General features: G+C 41.2%; 1 protein-coding gene across 4 annotated transcripts in view; it reads left to right on the top strand.

Moving 5' to 3' along the window:
- Positions 1 to 335: 335 nt before the first annotated feature.
- AMPH (amphiphysin) overlaps positions 336 to 16,653 on the top strand; it is a 248,500-nt gene continuing 232,182 nt past the window's right edge. The window contains exon 1 of one of the 4 annotated variants that reach the window (XM_087436054.1): positions 336 to 550. In XM_087436054.1, the coding sequence (XP_087292180.1) occupies positions 482 to 550 (69 nt within the window). In that variant the 5' untranslated portion in view covers positions 336 to 481. The remainder of the gene's footprint in view (positions 551 to 16,653) is intronic. The other 3 variants (XM_087436005.1, XM_087435903.1, XM_087435953.1) reach the window with 3 other exon arrangements.

Here is a 16,653-nt window from a genome sequence, read left to right on the forward strand (position 1 = left end):
GCTGCCTCCGGATCCGGGGACTGCGGCTTGCCTTCCTTCCCCTTCTCCGCCGGACCTCCTCTTCCATCACTGTGGGCACTCTCTGGGCATTCTGACTTCTGGCTTCTTCTCTCTCCTTTTAACGCCGCCCTGCCCCGTGTCACCGCCTGGCCCGGCGCGTCCCGCCTCCGCTCTGTCGCTTTAAGCAGGTCCCCGGCGCCGCGCCCCTCCCTCACCCCTCCTGGGGCTCGGCTGCTCCTCGCCGTGTCTCCCGCTCCTCCTCTCCTCCTCCTCCTCCTCTCCCGCTCCTCTCCTCCTCCTCTTCCTTTCCTCCTCCTCTCCCGCTCCTCCTCTCCTTCTCCTCCTCCTCTCCCCCTCCTCCTCTCCTTCTCCTCCTCCTCTCCCGCTCCTCCTCTCCTTCTCCTCCTCCTCTCCCGCTCCTCCTCGCCGCCGCCGGCCCGCCGCCCGCTCTGCATCTCGCAGCCTCCCCGGACCCGCAGCCATGGCCGACATCAAGACGGGCATCTTCGCCAAGAACGTCCAGAAGCGGCTCAACCGCGCGCAAGAAAAGGTCAGAAGCGGGCGGCGAGCAGGTGGCGGGAGCCGAGGGCGCGGCGCAGGGCCGAGCCGGCCGGGGAGCGGGAGGCCGGGCGGCGGCGGCGCTGCGGGCCGGGGGCGCGGGGACTGCCCACCGCCGCGGCGACTGCAGCAAGGCGGCACCGGCGCTGCGGGGACCGGCCGGGGGCGGGAGCGCCAGGGGCGCGGGGTCGGCCCGTCTGCCCGCTCGCTGCCTCGCCCCGCGCTCTCCCGGGCGGGCGCCGGCGCGAGCAGTCGCAGGGGCGGCCGGTCGCCCGCTGTCCCCGAGCCGAGCGCATCCCCCTCCCGGCGCCCGCTCCCGGCTCGCCCGCAGGCGGCTGTAGAGACGCGGCCCGCAGGTCCGGGCGCGGGGTTGCGGCAGCCGTCCCTCCTCCGGGGGGATTTCCTGGCTACTGGAGTGCAGCAGGAACGAGTGATTTAGCACAGAAGCTACCACCAAATTTCTGGATCAATAGGGCTGATCGCGTAAAACCAATCGCTTTAATACAGTGCTGTGGAGTGGATCCTGGAATTCAAAACAGATCTAGAAACACACTTTTTTTCTGTTTCTCTCTCTCTCTTTTTTTAATCTCTGTGTGTTTGTGTCCCTTTTGACGCCAGTGTCCTTCTCTGGAAGGTCAGAAATAAATATGACCGGAACCTAACAGTTCTTTTCTGCACATTTCTGCACAAAGGGGGGCATTTTATTGTATTTAAAAAAACCTGTATTGCACAGGTTGAGTTCTCTGGTGTCTTACAAGTCCCTCGGTATATTGGCCACAGTAATTTATTTTTCTCCCCCAGAGATGGGCACAGACGAATGCCAGGTCCATAGCAAGCACAGCCCTGAGCAGTTGGAGAGGTGTGCCAGGCACGGGGCTCGCTGGCTTCCCTGACGACTGCTTGTCATCAAGACCTTGCCAGCACCGAGGTCTTCAGTTGTGTCCCAAGCAAAGGACATTCGTATTGTAGCTTAAGCACTGTACTTGAAAATGAACACCTGCCAATGAGCCCCATGGTTTGTGACAGTTGAACTGCGTCCTCTTTCACGTGGCAGTATTTTCCATCCCTGGGATTCTGAGCGTTTAATGTTTTCCTGAAAGTCAGATTTGCTGCGTTGCTCATTATGACAGTGAATTTGTCTCTTCAGACTCAGGCTCAGGCTGCCCCCCCAGTCCCACTGGCCGGAGGGGGGGCGGGGGGGCGGGGAGCTGAGCAGAAGGGGGCACTGATGCCTTTGCTTGTCCCCAGGCCAGAGGCTCCTGGCTGCCTGTAGTCCCTCCCTCCACACATGCACACTCTCAATGCAGTAAGAGGATTGTATTTCTTTTAATATCTACCCAAGCTCATCCTGAACTAACGTGATCCTCCTCCTGCTGCTCCTTCAGCCCCTGAATTAGCAAGGCTTCCTGCCCCCTTCCCGTCCCTAGTTACTTGTCCAGAGAGTAGCCATGAGCTACTGGGATCCCAGCCAGGTTTTGTCATCATTTTTCCATATTTCATTTTACCCACTTGTAGGTGTTCCTCTCTGCCCCCCCTTCCCAAGTAATTACTTGAATCTTTAGTCTGGAGCTTTTCATTGAATCTACTTTTCATCTATGAAGGAATTTAGTGATATAGTCTGCCTTTTCACGTCAGATTATTTCTTAATCTAGGTCACCAGCTGTTAATATGCCAAAAATAAATGAAAAGAAAGTGTAATCTGTCTTACAGAGCATTTGAGCCCTTATGAATTTTGAAAATTCACTTTTCCATTATTAAGGTCAAGTGTGTATTATGATTGCGCTTGGGGATGGTGGTTCCTCTTCCGTGGTTCCTCTTCCATCGTTCTATGGGAGCGGAGGTCTAAGGGAGCCTTGTGCAGGCCTTCAAGTATCCCATTTTTTTTGTCTGGGGAAATTTGCTGTTGAAAATTGCCTCTTGTACCTAGTTTAGGGGGTTAAGACACCAAGAGGCTGAGAGTGTGGGTTCTGCCCCCAGGTAAGTTCTGCCCCCTTGAGCCTGTGCCGCACAAAGCGAAAAGGGCCTGTGGGAATCCAGCCAAGGCCACACAGAAGCTACTGGAGAATAGAAAGCAGAGTATGTTGCTATTGCAGGCTTCATTAGACATCTCCTCCAACGATTCCTTCTTTTTGCGTCTTCAATCTCTTCCTCTTCTCCAGTGCACAGAAGCTCCATCACAATAGCTGGACGCCATGCATGTTCTTGAGACCCTTTGCTCTTTGTTTTTACAACCAAATTTTCTCAAAAGAGAATCCACTTCCTTGACTTCCTCATCATCTGTGCTCCACTTAACAGCTTGCATGCATTTTGGCTCCAGATGCGTGACAGAAACTACTCTTAGAGGCGTTTTATAGTTTTTTATGAATTTAAAATGCATGTATATGTATTTTTTCCTGAGGAAGATTTGCTGTGAGCTAACATCTGTTGCGACTCTTCCTCTTTTTGCTTGAGGAAGATTCGCCCTGAGCTAACATCTTTGCCAGTGTGCCTCTATTTTGTATGTGGGTTGCTGCCATAGCATGGCTGCTGATGAGTGGTGTAGGTCCACGCTTGAGAGCCGAACCCGGGCCACTGAAGCGGAGTGCAGCAAAACTTAACCACTAGGCCATGGGGCCGGCCCCATAAAAAATGCATTTTATCTTATTGAAAGTCTGTGAAGGTTCATTGGAGAAAGAGTGAAATATACATATAAGTGAAAAAAAACCACTAACAAAGTAGGACACTCATAATTCTACCAACCAGAGGATTCACTATCATTTGACGTGTATCCTAGTAGATCTCTTTCCATATGAATATGTATATAATTATACAGCAAAAACAAGCTCATACTATATAGTTTTCTTTCTTTTTTTTTTTTTTTTTGTGAGGAAGATCAGCCCTGAGCTAACATCCATGCTAATCCTCTTGTTTGTGCTGAGGAAGACCGGCTCTGAGCTAACATCTATTGCCAAGCCTCCTCTTTTTTTTTTCCCCAAAGCCCCAGTAGATAGTTGTATGTCATAGTTGCACATCCTTCTAGTTGCTGTATGTGGGATGCGGCCTCAGCATGGCCGGAGAAGCGGTGTGTCGGTGTGCGCCCGGGATCCGAACCCGGGCCGCCAGTAGCCGAGCGCGCGCACTTAACCGCTAAGCCACGGGGCCGGCCCTATATAGTTTTCTAACCTGTTTATTTCATTTAGTAATCATGAACATTCTTCAATATATGGACATATTTTCCATCAATATTTTAAGTGACTGAACAGTATTGGAATGTATGGATTTTAATGAACCACCTATTTTTGGACATTCAGTTTCCAGTGTTTCTGTATATAAACACAAATCAGTGAGAGAACTTGCAGGGAAAATGCTTGCATACACCCTTAAGTATCTCTTTAGATAAATTCCTAGAAGATGAATTATAGCTAAAGTGCCTTTCAGAAAGGTTGAATCAGCTTACATTCTCATTGGCAGTCCATGAGATGTTTGCCAACACTGGATAATAAAATTTAAAACAATCTTTAGATATGTCATCAGGAAAAATTAGTTACTATTTATTTCATTGGTTTGATTTTTAAAAACAACATTATTTTTTGCATTCTTTTTTTATTTGCCAATTGTGTGTTTATATTTTTGCCCATTTTGTGTAGCATCTCCATCTTGTTATTTGTAAGGGCATAAACTTTATCAATCCTAAAGGTTATAAACATTCTTTCTTCTGTTCCTATTTACTTTTTAATTTTTTGATGACTTTTTTCTGCTATAGAGAATGTTTATATTATGCTTATGTTTGATGTATATTTGCTTAAATCCATCTATTGGTTTTGTATGGTTTCTCTTTTGGGTGTTGGATTAGTCAAGATCCTGCCACTTGTTAAGTATCAGAGAACTCAATTCAAACTGGCTTGAGAAAAAAAGGGAATTTAATTACTAAAAATAAAAATATGTTTTTTGCACATATAAATTTAAATATGGTTTTAGTATATAAACATGTATTTCTGTGTGTATTATATATATTAACCCATTTGGTTCTGTAAGGTAGGTACTATTACTATCCGCATTTTATAGATGAGGAAGAGGTTAAGTGACATGCCCAGGGTCACACAGTTAGTAAGTAGTAAAGCAGAAGTTTGAACCCAATCAGTCCAATGCTTTCCCATCACATGATACTGCTTCTTATAATTTTGAAAAGGGCATGGTAGAAAAACTTCAGACTTATATGGAACCAAGGGCTCAAACACAGATATCAGGGCTCAGGTGCCTTCTCCCATCTCTCATCTCTGCTATCTATTCTGTCAGCCCCATTCTTGGGCAAGTTCTTCTCTCTTGGTGGCAAGATGGCTGCCAGCAGCTGTAGGCAAGAGCGTGTTTTTCCTTCAGTATCTGCAGAGAACTCCTCAGAATGGCTCTCATTGGCCCAAATTGGGGCTTGTACCTATCCCTGGAAGAAAAAAATCTTTCTGGCCGAGGGCTGGGACCGTAGGTTGGATTGGGCCTGAGTCACAAGCTGCTATTGAAGCTAGGATGGAGAAACTCCCCGTGGACCATATGGACTGATGGTGGAGGAGGAACGAAAATCAGAGTGCGGAAGGTGGAATGGATGCCGTGCTGGAAAAATAAAAGTCTCCACTGAGGCATGCTTAAAAGGCCTTCTCTGTCCCATGTTTATATAAATAATCATGTATTTAATAATTTATAATTTAATATTTGCTCACAAACTTCCTATCAAATTCATATATGCAGAGTTTAAAAAATCAAATATCAGTAAAAGTCTTATTATGAAAAATAGCAGACACCTGTCCTCCCTCTCCTCAACTTCCGGTCTTGTTTCCTCAGAGGCAACTCTTCAAAATATGCTTATGTCACTGCTTCTTGATCTATCCTTTCATGTTTGGTGAAGTTAGGTAGAGAATTAGCTCTCTTACATTCCTCCTTCTACTTCCACATGCCCCAGTCATGTGTTATAGCAAAAGTTGTTTTTTTTTTTTTCTCCGCAAAGCCCCAGTAGATAGCTGTATGTCATAGCTGCACATCCTTCTAGTTGCTGTATGTGGGACGCAGCCTCAGCATGGCCGGAGAAGCGGCATGTCGGTGCGCACCCGGGATCCGAACCCGGGCGGCCAGTAGTGGAGCGCGCGCACTTAACCACTAAGCCACGGGGCCGGCCCTAGCAAAAATTGTTGATTGCTGAGGATTATATTTTAAAAAATTAAAGTGTAATTTTCATAGAATAAAGTGTACGAATCTTAAGTATTCAGCTTGGTGAATTTTTATGCTTAGAGATATCTGCCTGGCTACTACCCGATCAAGTTATAGAGCATTTCTATCATACCAGAGACCCATCATCCCTCATGTGTCTCCTGTTCTTTGTCTTTTTATGTTTATACCTTCTTACTTCTATTACTGTCATTTCCCTGATGAGCATCTTTTCATGTACTTACTGGTAATTTTGATATCTTTTTTCGTGAAATGTCTGTTAAGGTCTTTTGCCTATGTTTTTTATTTGGGTTGCTTGTCATTTTATTATTGATTTGTAGAAGTTCTTTGTATATTCAAGGCATGAGTCCTTTGTCAGATAGACGTTTTGCAAATATTTTCTCCCAGAAAGTGGGTTGCCTTTTTACTTTCTTTTTTTTTTTTTTTTAAAGATTTTATTTATTTATTTTTGCCCCCAAAGCCCCAGTAGATAGTTGTATATGTCATAACTGCACATCCTTCCAGTTGCTGCACGTGGGACGTGGCCTCAGCATGGCCGGAGAAGAAGTTGTGCGTCGGTGCGTGCCCGGGATCCGAACCCGGGCCGCCAGCAGCGGAGCGCTCGCACTTAACCGCTAAGCCACGGGGCCGGCCCGCCTTTTTACTTTCTTAATGGTACCCTTTGATGAGCTGAATTTGAAAATTTTTATGAAGTCTTATCTGAGGATTAAATTTTTCATTCAGCTTTCTCTTTTCCCTGGAGTTAATAATTGCCTTTTTTTCCTCATGTACTTATTTTTCTATGAACTATTTAGAATTGTTTATTCTGGCTTCATCAGATCTGTCAAATCCCTGTCAATATTATTTTCAGAGGTTTGATATATCAGATAATGTAATTGTTCTGTTTTCTCTAACTGAAGGAACTGGCCCCTGCCCCCTCCTTTTGGAGCCTCTGCCCTTTTGCTGTAATCTGGGCTGATTTTTTTCTAGGCCTGCTTCATCGCTGTCACCCTGGGTCGTTCCCAGGATGTTGAGGTCAAGGAAAGGACTTGAAGGCTCATCTATTGTATATTCCCAGGCTTTCAAACAGTACCCTGTTGTCATTGTTGTGCTGCCTCCTTACTTTCTGCAGTACTTGGTTGCACCAGGTTCTAAGCCTGAGTGTGTTTGTGTGTGTGACTGTGCAGTGAGAATTGGCTGCTTTTTCATTAGTTGCCCTGTACAGGCACTTTTCTTTCTCTATTCTGCTGAGTTGTTTCCATTCTTCCATTCTCCTTTCAGCTTCTATAAAATGTATTGAGCTCTCTTATCTGTTAGTGATGCCTGCCTTGTTTTTGCCCTTGTATGCTCATACCATTTTTATTCCTTTACTGTCATTTTAGTTGGGTTTTGGAAGGAGATGGAAATAAACACATTCAGTCAGTCTGTCTGTTTATCCATAAGCCTTTTTACTTAAATATTTAATCCCTCTGGGATTTATCTTTTTGGTCCATCTTTTTCTATTTGTGAAATCCAGTGACATTTATTTGGTCTTAACCCTCCTTGACCTCTATGCAATATTTAAATTGGCAGAGAGCTTTAAACATTTTTTAACATTTAAACATTTTTTAACATGACTCTAGTGAGCAGGGAAACATTTGGTATGTTATAATACTAACTTCTTTAGGCATTGTTTTTTTTTGTTTTTTGTTTAATAAGGGAGTTAGACTATTTAGATTCTAAGGATGTGTCCAATTTGATATTCTTTGTGCCAGTTTATCCTCCCCAAATGATTATTATATAATAGTGTTAGGTGCAATTTTTTTTCATGCATTGTTATCCTTCCAACTAAATTGTAGGTGCTTGAGGACAGGGACCAAATAAATGTCTTGTGAATTGTATGTATTCAGTGATGATGTATTGATTCGACTTTCCATGTTCTTGCTTGTTTATATCCCACCCCTCCAAACCCATTGTCTTAAAGCAGCCTTCCACATTATTTTTTCTCTGACTTTTGTGAAATTGTTTTAAGGGTTTCACTGTGTATCGCTGTCATTTGCTCTTTCATTTTGTAAAGGTAGTACATCAAATAAAATTATCCTTATGCGTTCTGTACGTGGTGGGAACTCCGTCAATATTAAGTTGAACTGTGCTGAAATGTCATTTTTGTAAGTCAAATGGTCAAATGTTGGTAGAGTCATGTGGTTCAACCCAATATTGATTGTGTGATATGGCAAGAAAAACAATGTAGTCTCCTTCTATATGTCTAATTATGTGACATTTGTGGTTTGTTTTGCATTGTTGCCTTGCTGATGCCCACAGTTAGGTTTGTTCTCAAAGACAAACATGTGGAGGATGTTTGTGTGTGCGTGTGTGTGTGCATGTGTGCGTGTGTGTATGTATAAAAAGAATGGGAGAAGGGAGACCCTGCTCTGTCCAGGAGATTCTTTCTGTGGGACCCAGGGCCTTGTCTGTAGAAGAGTAACTGTATGACTGTGTTTACATCTGAGGGCACTTTGGAGACTGAGTCTCTGAGGCAGTCCAAGGGTTCCCCTTTTAAGATTGTCTGAAGACTTTCTTGTTGCCTGCTTCTACATTGTACAAACTTCTACCTTCTCGTCCACTAAGATAATTTCTCTGACTGTATTAGAAACTGCCAGAATTAAAAATAACACTTAGGAGGAAATTCTTGACAGAGTAAGGTTTCTTTCTTCTGTTTTTTTTTTACACACAAACACACATATACCTATGAATCCTTCTTTCTCCAAGAATGAATACAGTAGGGAATCAGAACGAATCGGAACATTTTAGGGACTCAGATTTTAACATTAGTAAAAGTCACCATCCTCCTTTACAAGATAGCATATTGTGTGTGTGTGTGCGTGCGATTCATAAGTCATACTTTAAAAGTCAGCTTGTCTATGGACCAATACAACTTAAAATACCTGAAATAAATAATATGGTCCGCTTTATTTAGGGTATAAAATTAGGTCCCATTTCTTTGAATATTTAAATTAAATGCTTTAGACATCCCATCCAATGTGTCACGAGAATCTCTTACTCCTCCCAAGACAAGAGACCCTGTCTTGTGCTAAGTTCAGAAACCGCGGGGTTTCCCCTCTCTAAAGTAGTCAGTGGTTTTTACTGTGGCCTTCTGGGAAAGGGTCCCAAAAGGGAATCCAGCATTCAGGTGTTACTCTTGTGCCCCGGGTGAGCATTGCATTGAACAAGGAACACACGGCCCTCCCTGATGGTTCTCACAGTGAGGGCAGGGGCAGGAAACCCTTCTCCCCAGGGTGATATTCAACTGTGGTCACTCCCTGCCCCAGCATGCTGGAGCTCCACATGTCTGAGCTCTTTATCAGTGGGCTTATCATTTCCAAATATTCTTGCGCATATGCACACACAGCTCTTCCACTCCAAGATTTCCCACGATGCCACAGTTCCTAAGTTAGGAAGGATTTAATATTGGCAAACACCGATTATCCATCTCATTCCGTTCCACTCCACCCTATTCCATTTTTTAAGAAAATGCTCATGCGTACATACCAAATTGATTTCAAGCTTACAGTTTGAAAATACTACCCTAGAGGACCTCCAGCATCCTTTCCTATAAGTTGACTTTCTTTTGGGCCACTTCAGTCCATTTGAGGATGTGTGGATGTGTGTTTGTATGTGTGTGTATATGTATATATGATTAAGTTTTAAACAAAAAATCTTGTGAAGCATTTTGGGAGGGGATGAGTAGAGAAGGGACAGAGTATTTAAAAGAATGATATGTTCTGACTTTGTAAAGTCTGGGAATTTCTGCTTTACTGTTCAAACACAATTTTTTATTTTTCTAGCCATTTACACTAGGGCCATCTGAGTAGAACTCCTGAGGAAATCAGTGGGCCTGTGGGCCTCTGTTACATCTGGATAACAGATGTAAAGATTTTTGTATTGCAGACATAATTTTCCAGACATTCTCAATATTGGCTAATATTTACATAATGAAAGTGCCATCATCACAGAGGTCAGGGAATTTACCCATGAAAGAATATAATAAGATTATCTATATAGCATTATGCAAAAGTAAAATGGTAGTAGTCACGATTTCCTGAGAACACATCCGTGGGCCAACTTTTAATATAGAAATGCTGAAACTTCATTCTTATTGATTCAAAATCTAAATTTAAGTGTAGTACTTAAGTAGATGTATTTCCTGAATACATATTGAGCAAATCTGTTATTAGGAATGATGTTGGATAAAGCCAAGGATAGGATCTTAGTTTTGAAATATTTGCTATGCTATAGACATATGTCAATTTTGATTATTCTGAAGCTACTTAGAACAGAGGCACATAAATCAGAAAACCAACATTTTGGTCATTTTCATCTTATTCTCATATAATCATTTAGTTGAAATTCTAGTTCAGAACTGGGAAGAACCTGAGTATGTTTATATTATCTATATATTTTTCTCTATCTTAAGGTGCCTATAATGATTTAATAAAATAAACATGGGCCCGTGCATAAATGCACTTTTGTTATGGCACCTAACACTCATTAAGTAAAGGATGCTAAATTTACATACTCTAATAGTTATGTATTCTATTGTGAAGTCAGTCTGGTAGAAGTAATTAATTCATTTACAGTCATTTATTAAGAATCTAATGTACTTGCTAGATGCTCGTAATATAGCAGTCAACAAAGCCATCCTGGTTGAGCATACAGACCAGCAAGGGTTGGTAGAGAGATAAACCTTTGAACATAATAACTAATAACTACATAGTTACTAATGAAAATCATAATTAAATATTCTGTGAGGGAAAAAACCAGTTTTTTATGTAACTAGGGAACTAACCTAGAGTGAGAGGACTGGACACACCTGCCTGAAGAAGGTAGATTTTATTTAATTTATTAATGTATTTATTTTTGGTGAGGAAGATTGGCCCTGAGCTAACATCTGTTGCCAATCTTCCTCTTTTTGCTTGAGGAAGATTGTCCCTGGGCTGACCTCTGTGCCAGTCTTCCTCTATTTTGTGTGCGGGACAATGCCACAGCATGGCTTGATGAGTGGTGTGTAGGTCCACGCCTGGGATCTGGGCCCACGAACCCTGGGCTCCTGAAGCAGAGCGCGTGAACTTAACCGCTACACCACCGGGCCGGCCCCTGAAGAAGGTCGATTTTAAGCTAAGATCCTAAGGGTGAGTTGCAGCCATCTAGGCAGGAGGAGTGGGTAAGAGTGCAGTGACTGTAGGAGTCAGGAAGCATTCCATATGACAGACTCTTTGCCCTTATTCACTGGACATAAATAAGAGCTGTACAGTATAGATATCAGAACTGACTGTTAGCATTGGTCTTATAAATGATCTCTTCTACCATTTGCATATTTAACGAGGCAAAGTGGACCCTAATTGGGATGGTCCTGTTATAATAGCAATCCTTCTTTTGTGTGATCAGATTTTTACCCTCACGTGTTGAAGGGTCCTTCTGGGGCAAAGTTCCCCCTTGACACAGAGGCAGGACACCGGTTCAGAGCTGACTCACCCTCTGAATTATTGTGAGACTCACAAGATCCCTTTGTATAACAACCGTAAACTCCAATCCAATCTGCTTTCATGAATTTTTAGGGTCTCTTACCTTAAACCATCGGAAATTCAAAATAGAAATGAAAGCCCTTATGAAATTCTTAAATGTCACACATCTAGAAAGATTAATTTGTCTTTAAAAGGGTTGATTGTACTTGGATTCCCAACATTCTTTTTTTTTTTCTTGGTGAGGAACATTGGCCCTGAGCTAACATCTGTTGCCAGTCTTTCTCTTTTTGCTTGAGGAAGATGATTGCTGAGCTAATATCTGTGCTGGTCTTCTTCTACTTTATATATGGGATGCCGCCACAGCATGGCTTGATGAGCGGTGTGTAGGTCCATACCCGGGACCCGAACCCGTGAACCCCTGGGCAGCTGAACTCAACCACTACACCACCAGGCTGGCCCCTTGGATTCCCAGCATCTAATGAGAGGGAGAGAGAGGAGAGAGAGAGAGAGAGACAGAACAGAGAGAGCACACATGGTTAAGGCTGGCACCAACTTGGCTTAATTATGTTATGGGCATTGACTTGATCATTTTGCACTCAGTGGTCTTGAATTTAGGAATAATCTGTTTGAGGTCACTTGCAGCTTGGAAAGACTCCTAAATTTGGAAGAGAATCTTTTGTAGCAGACAGTCTCTTCCTCTACCTAATAATGGCTGCTAACAGTTGCATAGCATGGATAGTCCAAGCCTTGAAGGGATCTCTCTTTTTGTGGTAGCATAGCCTGGAACGGTGCGATACCTTTCACATGCCCTATAATTCCTTAGTATTTGAGACATCAGTACAAGAAATCCTGCCTCTTTTTTTTTAAAATTTTTATTTATTTATTCCCCACCCCCCGCAAAGCCCCAGCAGATAGTTGTATGTCATAGCTGCACATCCTTCTAGTTGCTGTATGTGGGACGTGGCCTCAGCATGGCCGGAGAAGCGGTGCGTCGGTGCGCGCCCGGGATCTGAACCCGGGCTGCCAGCCGCGGAGCGCGTGCACTTAACTGTAAGCCACGGGGCCGGCCCCAAAATCCTACCTCTTTAACCTACATATTTCTATAGCAAAATACCAACTTCCTGCCTCCTCTCTGTTCAGTGGGTTCTTCTCTGAGTCTCTAGGAAAAATATGTCCAGACTTTTCTTCCTACCCCTCTAGGAAATGTTTGCGACCATGGTGACCAGTATCCAAAACAATGGGTTGGGAAATGAGAGGGCTCTCCTGGGGACCTATATTGGCTCATAGTTGATCCTGTTAAGCATAGAGAATGAATCTAGAAATCAAGTACCTCCAGGGCAGTGTTTTCTCAAAGTGTAGTCAGGAATATTTGGGGAGGGTGTGAGTTAAAATGCAGATTCCTGGGCCTGGTTACAAACTTACCAGAATCTCTTAAGTAAGACTTGGGAATATGCACGTTTAATAAGTTCCTCTGGTAATTCAAAGAGTTAATGAAGTTTGCACACTGCTTTAGAGAAGGGAGTTTGGTTGAGATTTTGTGGTGTTTATGAGCTCCTAGGTCCACTTTAGGGTTGTAATATGGAGAGTAAGGCTTTCTACCAACGAGTGACTATAAATTTATCTCCAATGTAATAAAGAAAGGTGAAAAGCAGTGCCCTTATGGAATGCTTAAAAAATACCCTTATGCTTAAAATAGCCTACTTAAATTTCAAAGAAATCAGTCAGTTTTGTGGAGGCCAAACTGGAGATGTTTCATCAAGAGCCAAATGGCTTCCTTGTTAGGAATGTTGTAAAGCATGGAAGGTTGGAGTCTGTATAATCAGATTCTGTAAAAACCATTATAATTTTAGAGTAATGCTGGTTAATGCATCAGTCACAAAAAGTAGAAATACTTGACTCAAAAAACTGTCGTATATTTTTGGTAGATGACAGAAGGAAACGGGGTGAGTTTGGGAGATGTATTTACAATTCCATTGATTTTGTCTGTTTTATTGTGGAGTGTGTAGTAATGAGACTGCTCAAAGTGCTTAGTAGGGAGTATGGTCACAACTCAGAGGATGATTTTGGTCTCCCGTGGAAGAAGCCTCACTTGTTAGGAACTAGACCACTAGATTCTAAGTTTAATTTTTTTTTTTTTTTTTTTGCTGAGGAAGATTAGCCCTGAGCTAACATCTGTGCCAGTCCTCCTCTATTTTTTTGTATGTGGGACAAATGCCACAGTATGGCTGGTGAGTGGAGCAGGTCTGTGCCCAGGATCCGAACCCGTGAACCCAGGCCGCCGAAGTGGAGAGTGTGGACCTTGAACCACTCGGCCACGGGGCTAGGCCCCTAATTTTAATTTTTTAAAGGTATTTTGTTGAGGATTTATGTGTCTATATTCTTTTTTTTTTTTAATGATTTTTTTAAAAATTTTTATTTGTTTATTTTTTTCCCCCAAAACCCCAGTAGATAGTTGTGTGTCATAGTTGCACAGCCTTCTAGTTGCTGTATGTGGGACGTGGCCCCAGCATGGCCAGAGAATCGGTGTGTCAGTGCGCGCCTGGATCCGAACCCTGGGCCGCCAGTAGCGGTGAGCGCGCACTTAACCGCCAAGCCATGGGGCTGGCCCTGTGTGTCTATATTCTTAACAGATAATGTTTTGTAGTTTTCTTTTCTTGTGATGTTTTTGTCTGGTTTTTGTATCTGAATAACAATAGCCTCAAAGAATGAAATGGGAAGTGGCCCCTCTTCTATTTTTTGGAAGAGTTTGTGAAGGATTGGTGTTAGTTCTTCTTTTAATATTGGTAAAATTCACCAGTGAAGCAATCTAGGCTTGAGTTTTTTATTTGTGGGAAGTTTTTTGATTGCTAATAAAATCTCTTTACTGTTTTAGGTCTATGCAGATTTTCTCTTTCTTTTTGAGTCAGTTTTGGTAGCTGTGTCTTTCTAGGAATTTTCCATTTCATATGATTTGTTTATCTAATTTGTTGGCATATTTTCAGTTTTCTCTCTTTATTTCTTGGTCACTGTAGCTAAAGGCTTGTCAATTTTGTTAATCTCTTCAAAGAACCAACTTTTGGTTTCATTGATTGTCTCTATTGCTTTTCTGTTCTCTATTCTACTTTTTTCCATTCTGATCTTTATTTTTTCCTTTGATCCATGATCCATTGATTATTTAGGAGTGTGTTTTATTTCCATATATTTGTTAATTTTCCAAATTTCCCTTGTTACTGATGTTTGATTTCATTCGATTGTAGTTGGCTAACATACTTTATGTGATTTAAATCCTTTTAAATTTATGGAGGGTAGGGGGTGGGGGAATTGGGTGAAGGGGGTCAAAAGGTACAAACTTTCAGGTATCAGATAAATAAGTTATGAGGGTGTAATATACAGCATGGTGACTATAGTTAACAATATAATATTGTGTGTTTGAAAGTTGCTAAGAAAATAGATCTTAAAGATTCTCATCATAAGAAAAAAAATTTGTAACTATGTGAGATGATGGATGTTAACTAAAATTATTGTGGTAATTATTTTGCAGTATGTACATATATCAAATTATTACGTTGCACACCTTAAACTTAGACAATGTTATATGTCAATTATATCTTAAAAAACTAGAAAAAAATAAATTTATTTAGGCTTGTTTTATATTCTAACATATGGTCTATCCTGGAGGATGTGCCATGTATACTTGAGAAGAATTGTAGTCAGCTCTTGTTGAGTAAAGTGTTCTATAGATGTGTGTTAGGACTACTTGGTTTATAGTGTTGTTAGTCTTCTATTTTCTTATTTATTTTCTGTCTAGTTGTTCTATCCATTATTGAAAGTAAAGTATTGGAGTCTTCAACTATTGTTTTTGAATTGTCTATTCTTTTCTTCAGTTCTGTCAGTTTTTGCTTCATGTATTTTGGTGCACTTTTATTAGGTGAATAAATGTTTATATTTGTTATCTCTTCTTCATGAGTTGACCTTTTTGTCATCATAAAATGTCCTTCTTTGTGTCTGGTAACAATTTTTGTCTTAAAGTCTATTTTGTCTCATATTAGTATAGCCACTCCAGCCCTCTCCTGGTTACTGTTTGCATGGTATATCTTTTCCATTCTTGTACTTTCAACCTATTTGTGTCTTTGAATCTGGATTGTTTCTTATAGAGAATATATAGTTGGATCTTTTTTTATCCATTTTGCCAATCTCTGCCTTTAATTGGAGTGTTTAATTTATTTGCATTAATGTAATTACTGGTAAAGTAAGATTTATGTTTATCATTTATGTCTTATTTATTTTTGTTCCTTAGTTCCTCATCACTGCCTTCTTTGTAGTAAATAGATATTTTATAGTTTGCCATTTTAATTCTCTTGTTATTTCTTCTACTGTATTTTTTGAATAGTTTTCTTAGTGGTTTCTCTGGGATTACAATTAACATCTTAACTTGAAACAATCTAGTTCAGATTCATGCTAATTTAATTTCAGTAGTATGCAAAACTTTGCTCCTATATAGCTCCCATTTCCTCCCCCCTCTTTTGTGCTGTGATTGTCAAACAAATTGTATCTTTATAAATTGTGTGTCTGTCAACAAGACTTATAATTATTGCTTTATGCAGTTGTCTTTTAAATCAGATAGGATAAAAAAATGTTATAAACAAAAATACATTTATACTGTATTTCACATTTACCTGTGCAGTTACTATATGTTTCAAAATATATTTTTCTCATGAAGTGGACTTTATTAAGTAATAATTAGCTCATTTCCTCATTTTTAAGACTAAAGCAAGATCATAGTGGGAGATATCTAGTATTAGCACGTTTATTAAATATAACTCTAAAAACAAAGTAATATAAAGAATTAGTTAGCCTTTAGCTTTATTGGAAATAAGTGTATACCTACATTCTGTTAGACTGGATTATTGATAAAAGGTTTCAGATTTCTCTTAATAGTTTCATAGTTCTGTGGTTAGGAACTATTAGTATTACTTAAGACTTAAAATATTTGCAACATTTTATCCTTTTTTCCCTGGGTCCCCATAGCTTTTATCAGATTCTCAAAAAGATCTGTGGCTGTAAAAAGCTTAAACACCAATGAGTCTCAAGTATTTAGGGACTCTTTTTGCTTAAACATTTCCACGAAACTCCTAGAAGAGCAGGAAGGAGAATGAAGTCATTGGTGGATGCTAGAACTAGTGGCACCCGGGATCCCAGTACAGTTTGTTCTGGTTTTGGTCGTGTTCCTTGCCCCTTGAAGACTCAGATTATCTGGGTCCCTCAAGATTAGCCTAGTTATCATGATTATTTCGACATGAACGGGTGGTACATGCCGTCCATGACTCCAGATTCCTCATCACACATGTTTAAAAGAATTATTTTGATCTGTTAATTAAGGGATAATAAAATTTCTTAAATTAATTTAGTCTTCAAGAAACTATAGCCTACCTCTTTCCAGTTG

The sequence above is a fragment of the Ceratotherium simum genome, chromosome 1 (genome assembly GCF_057802395.1).
Source record: "Ceratotherium simum simum isolate JZ-2026a chromosome 1, ASM5780239v1, whole genome shotgun sequence".
In the NCBI taxonomy this organism is placed as follows: Eukaryota; Metazoa; Chordata; class Mammalia; order Perissodactyla; family Rhinocerotidae; genus Ceratotherium; species Ceratotherium simum.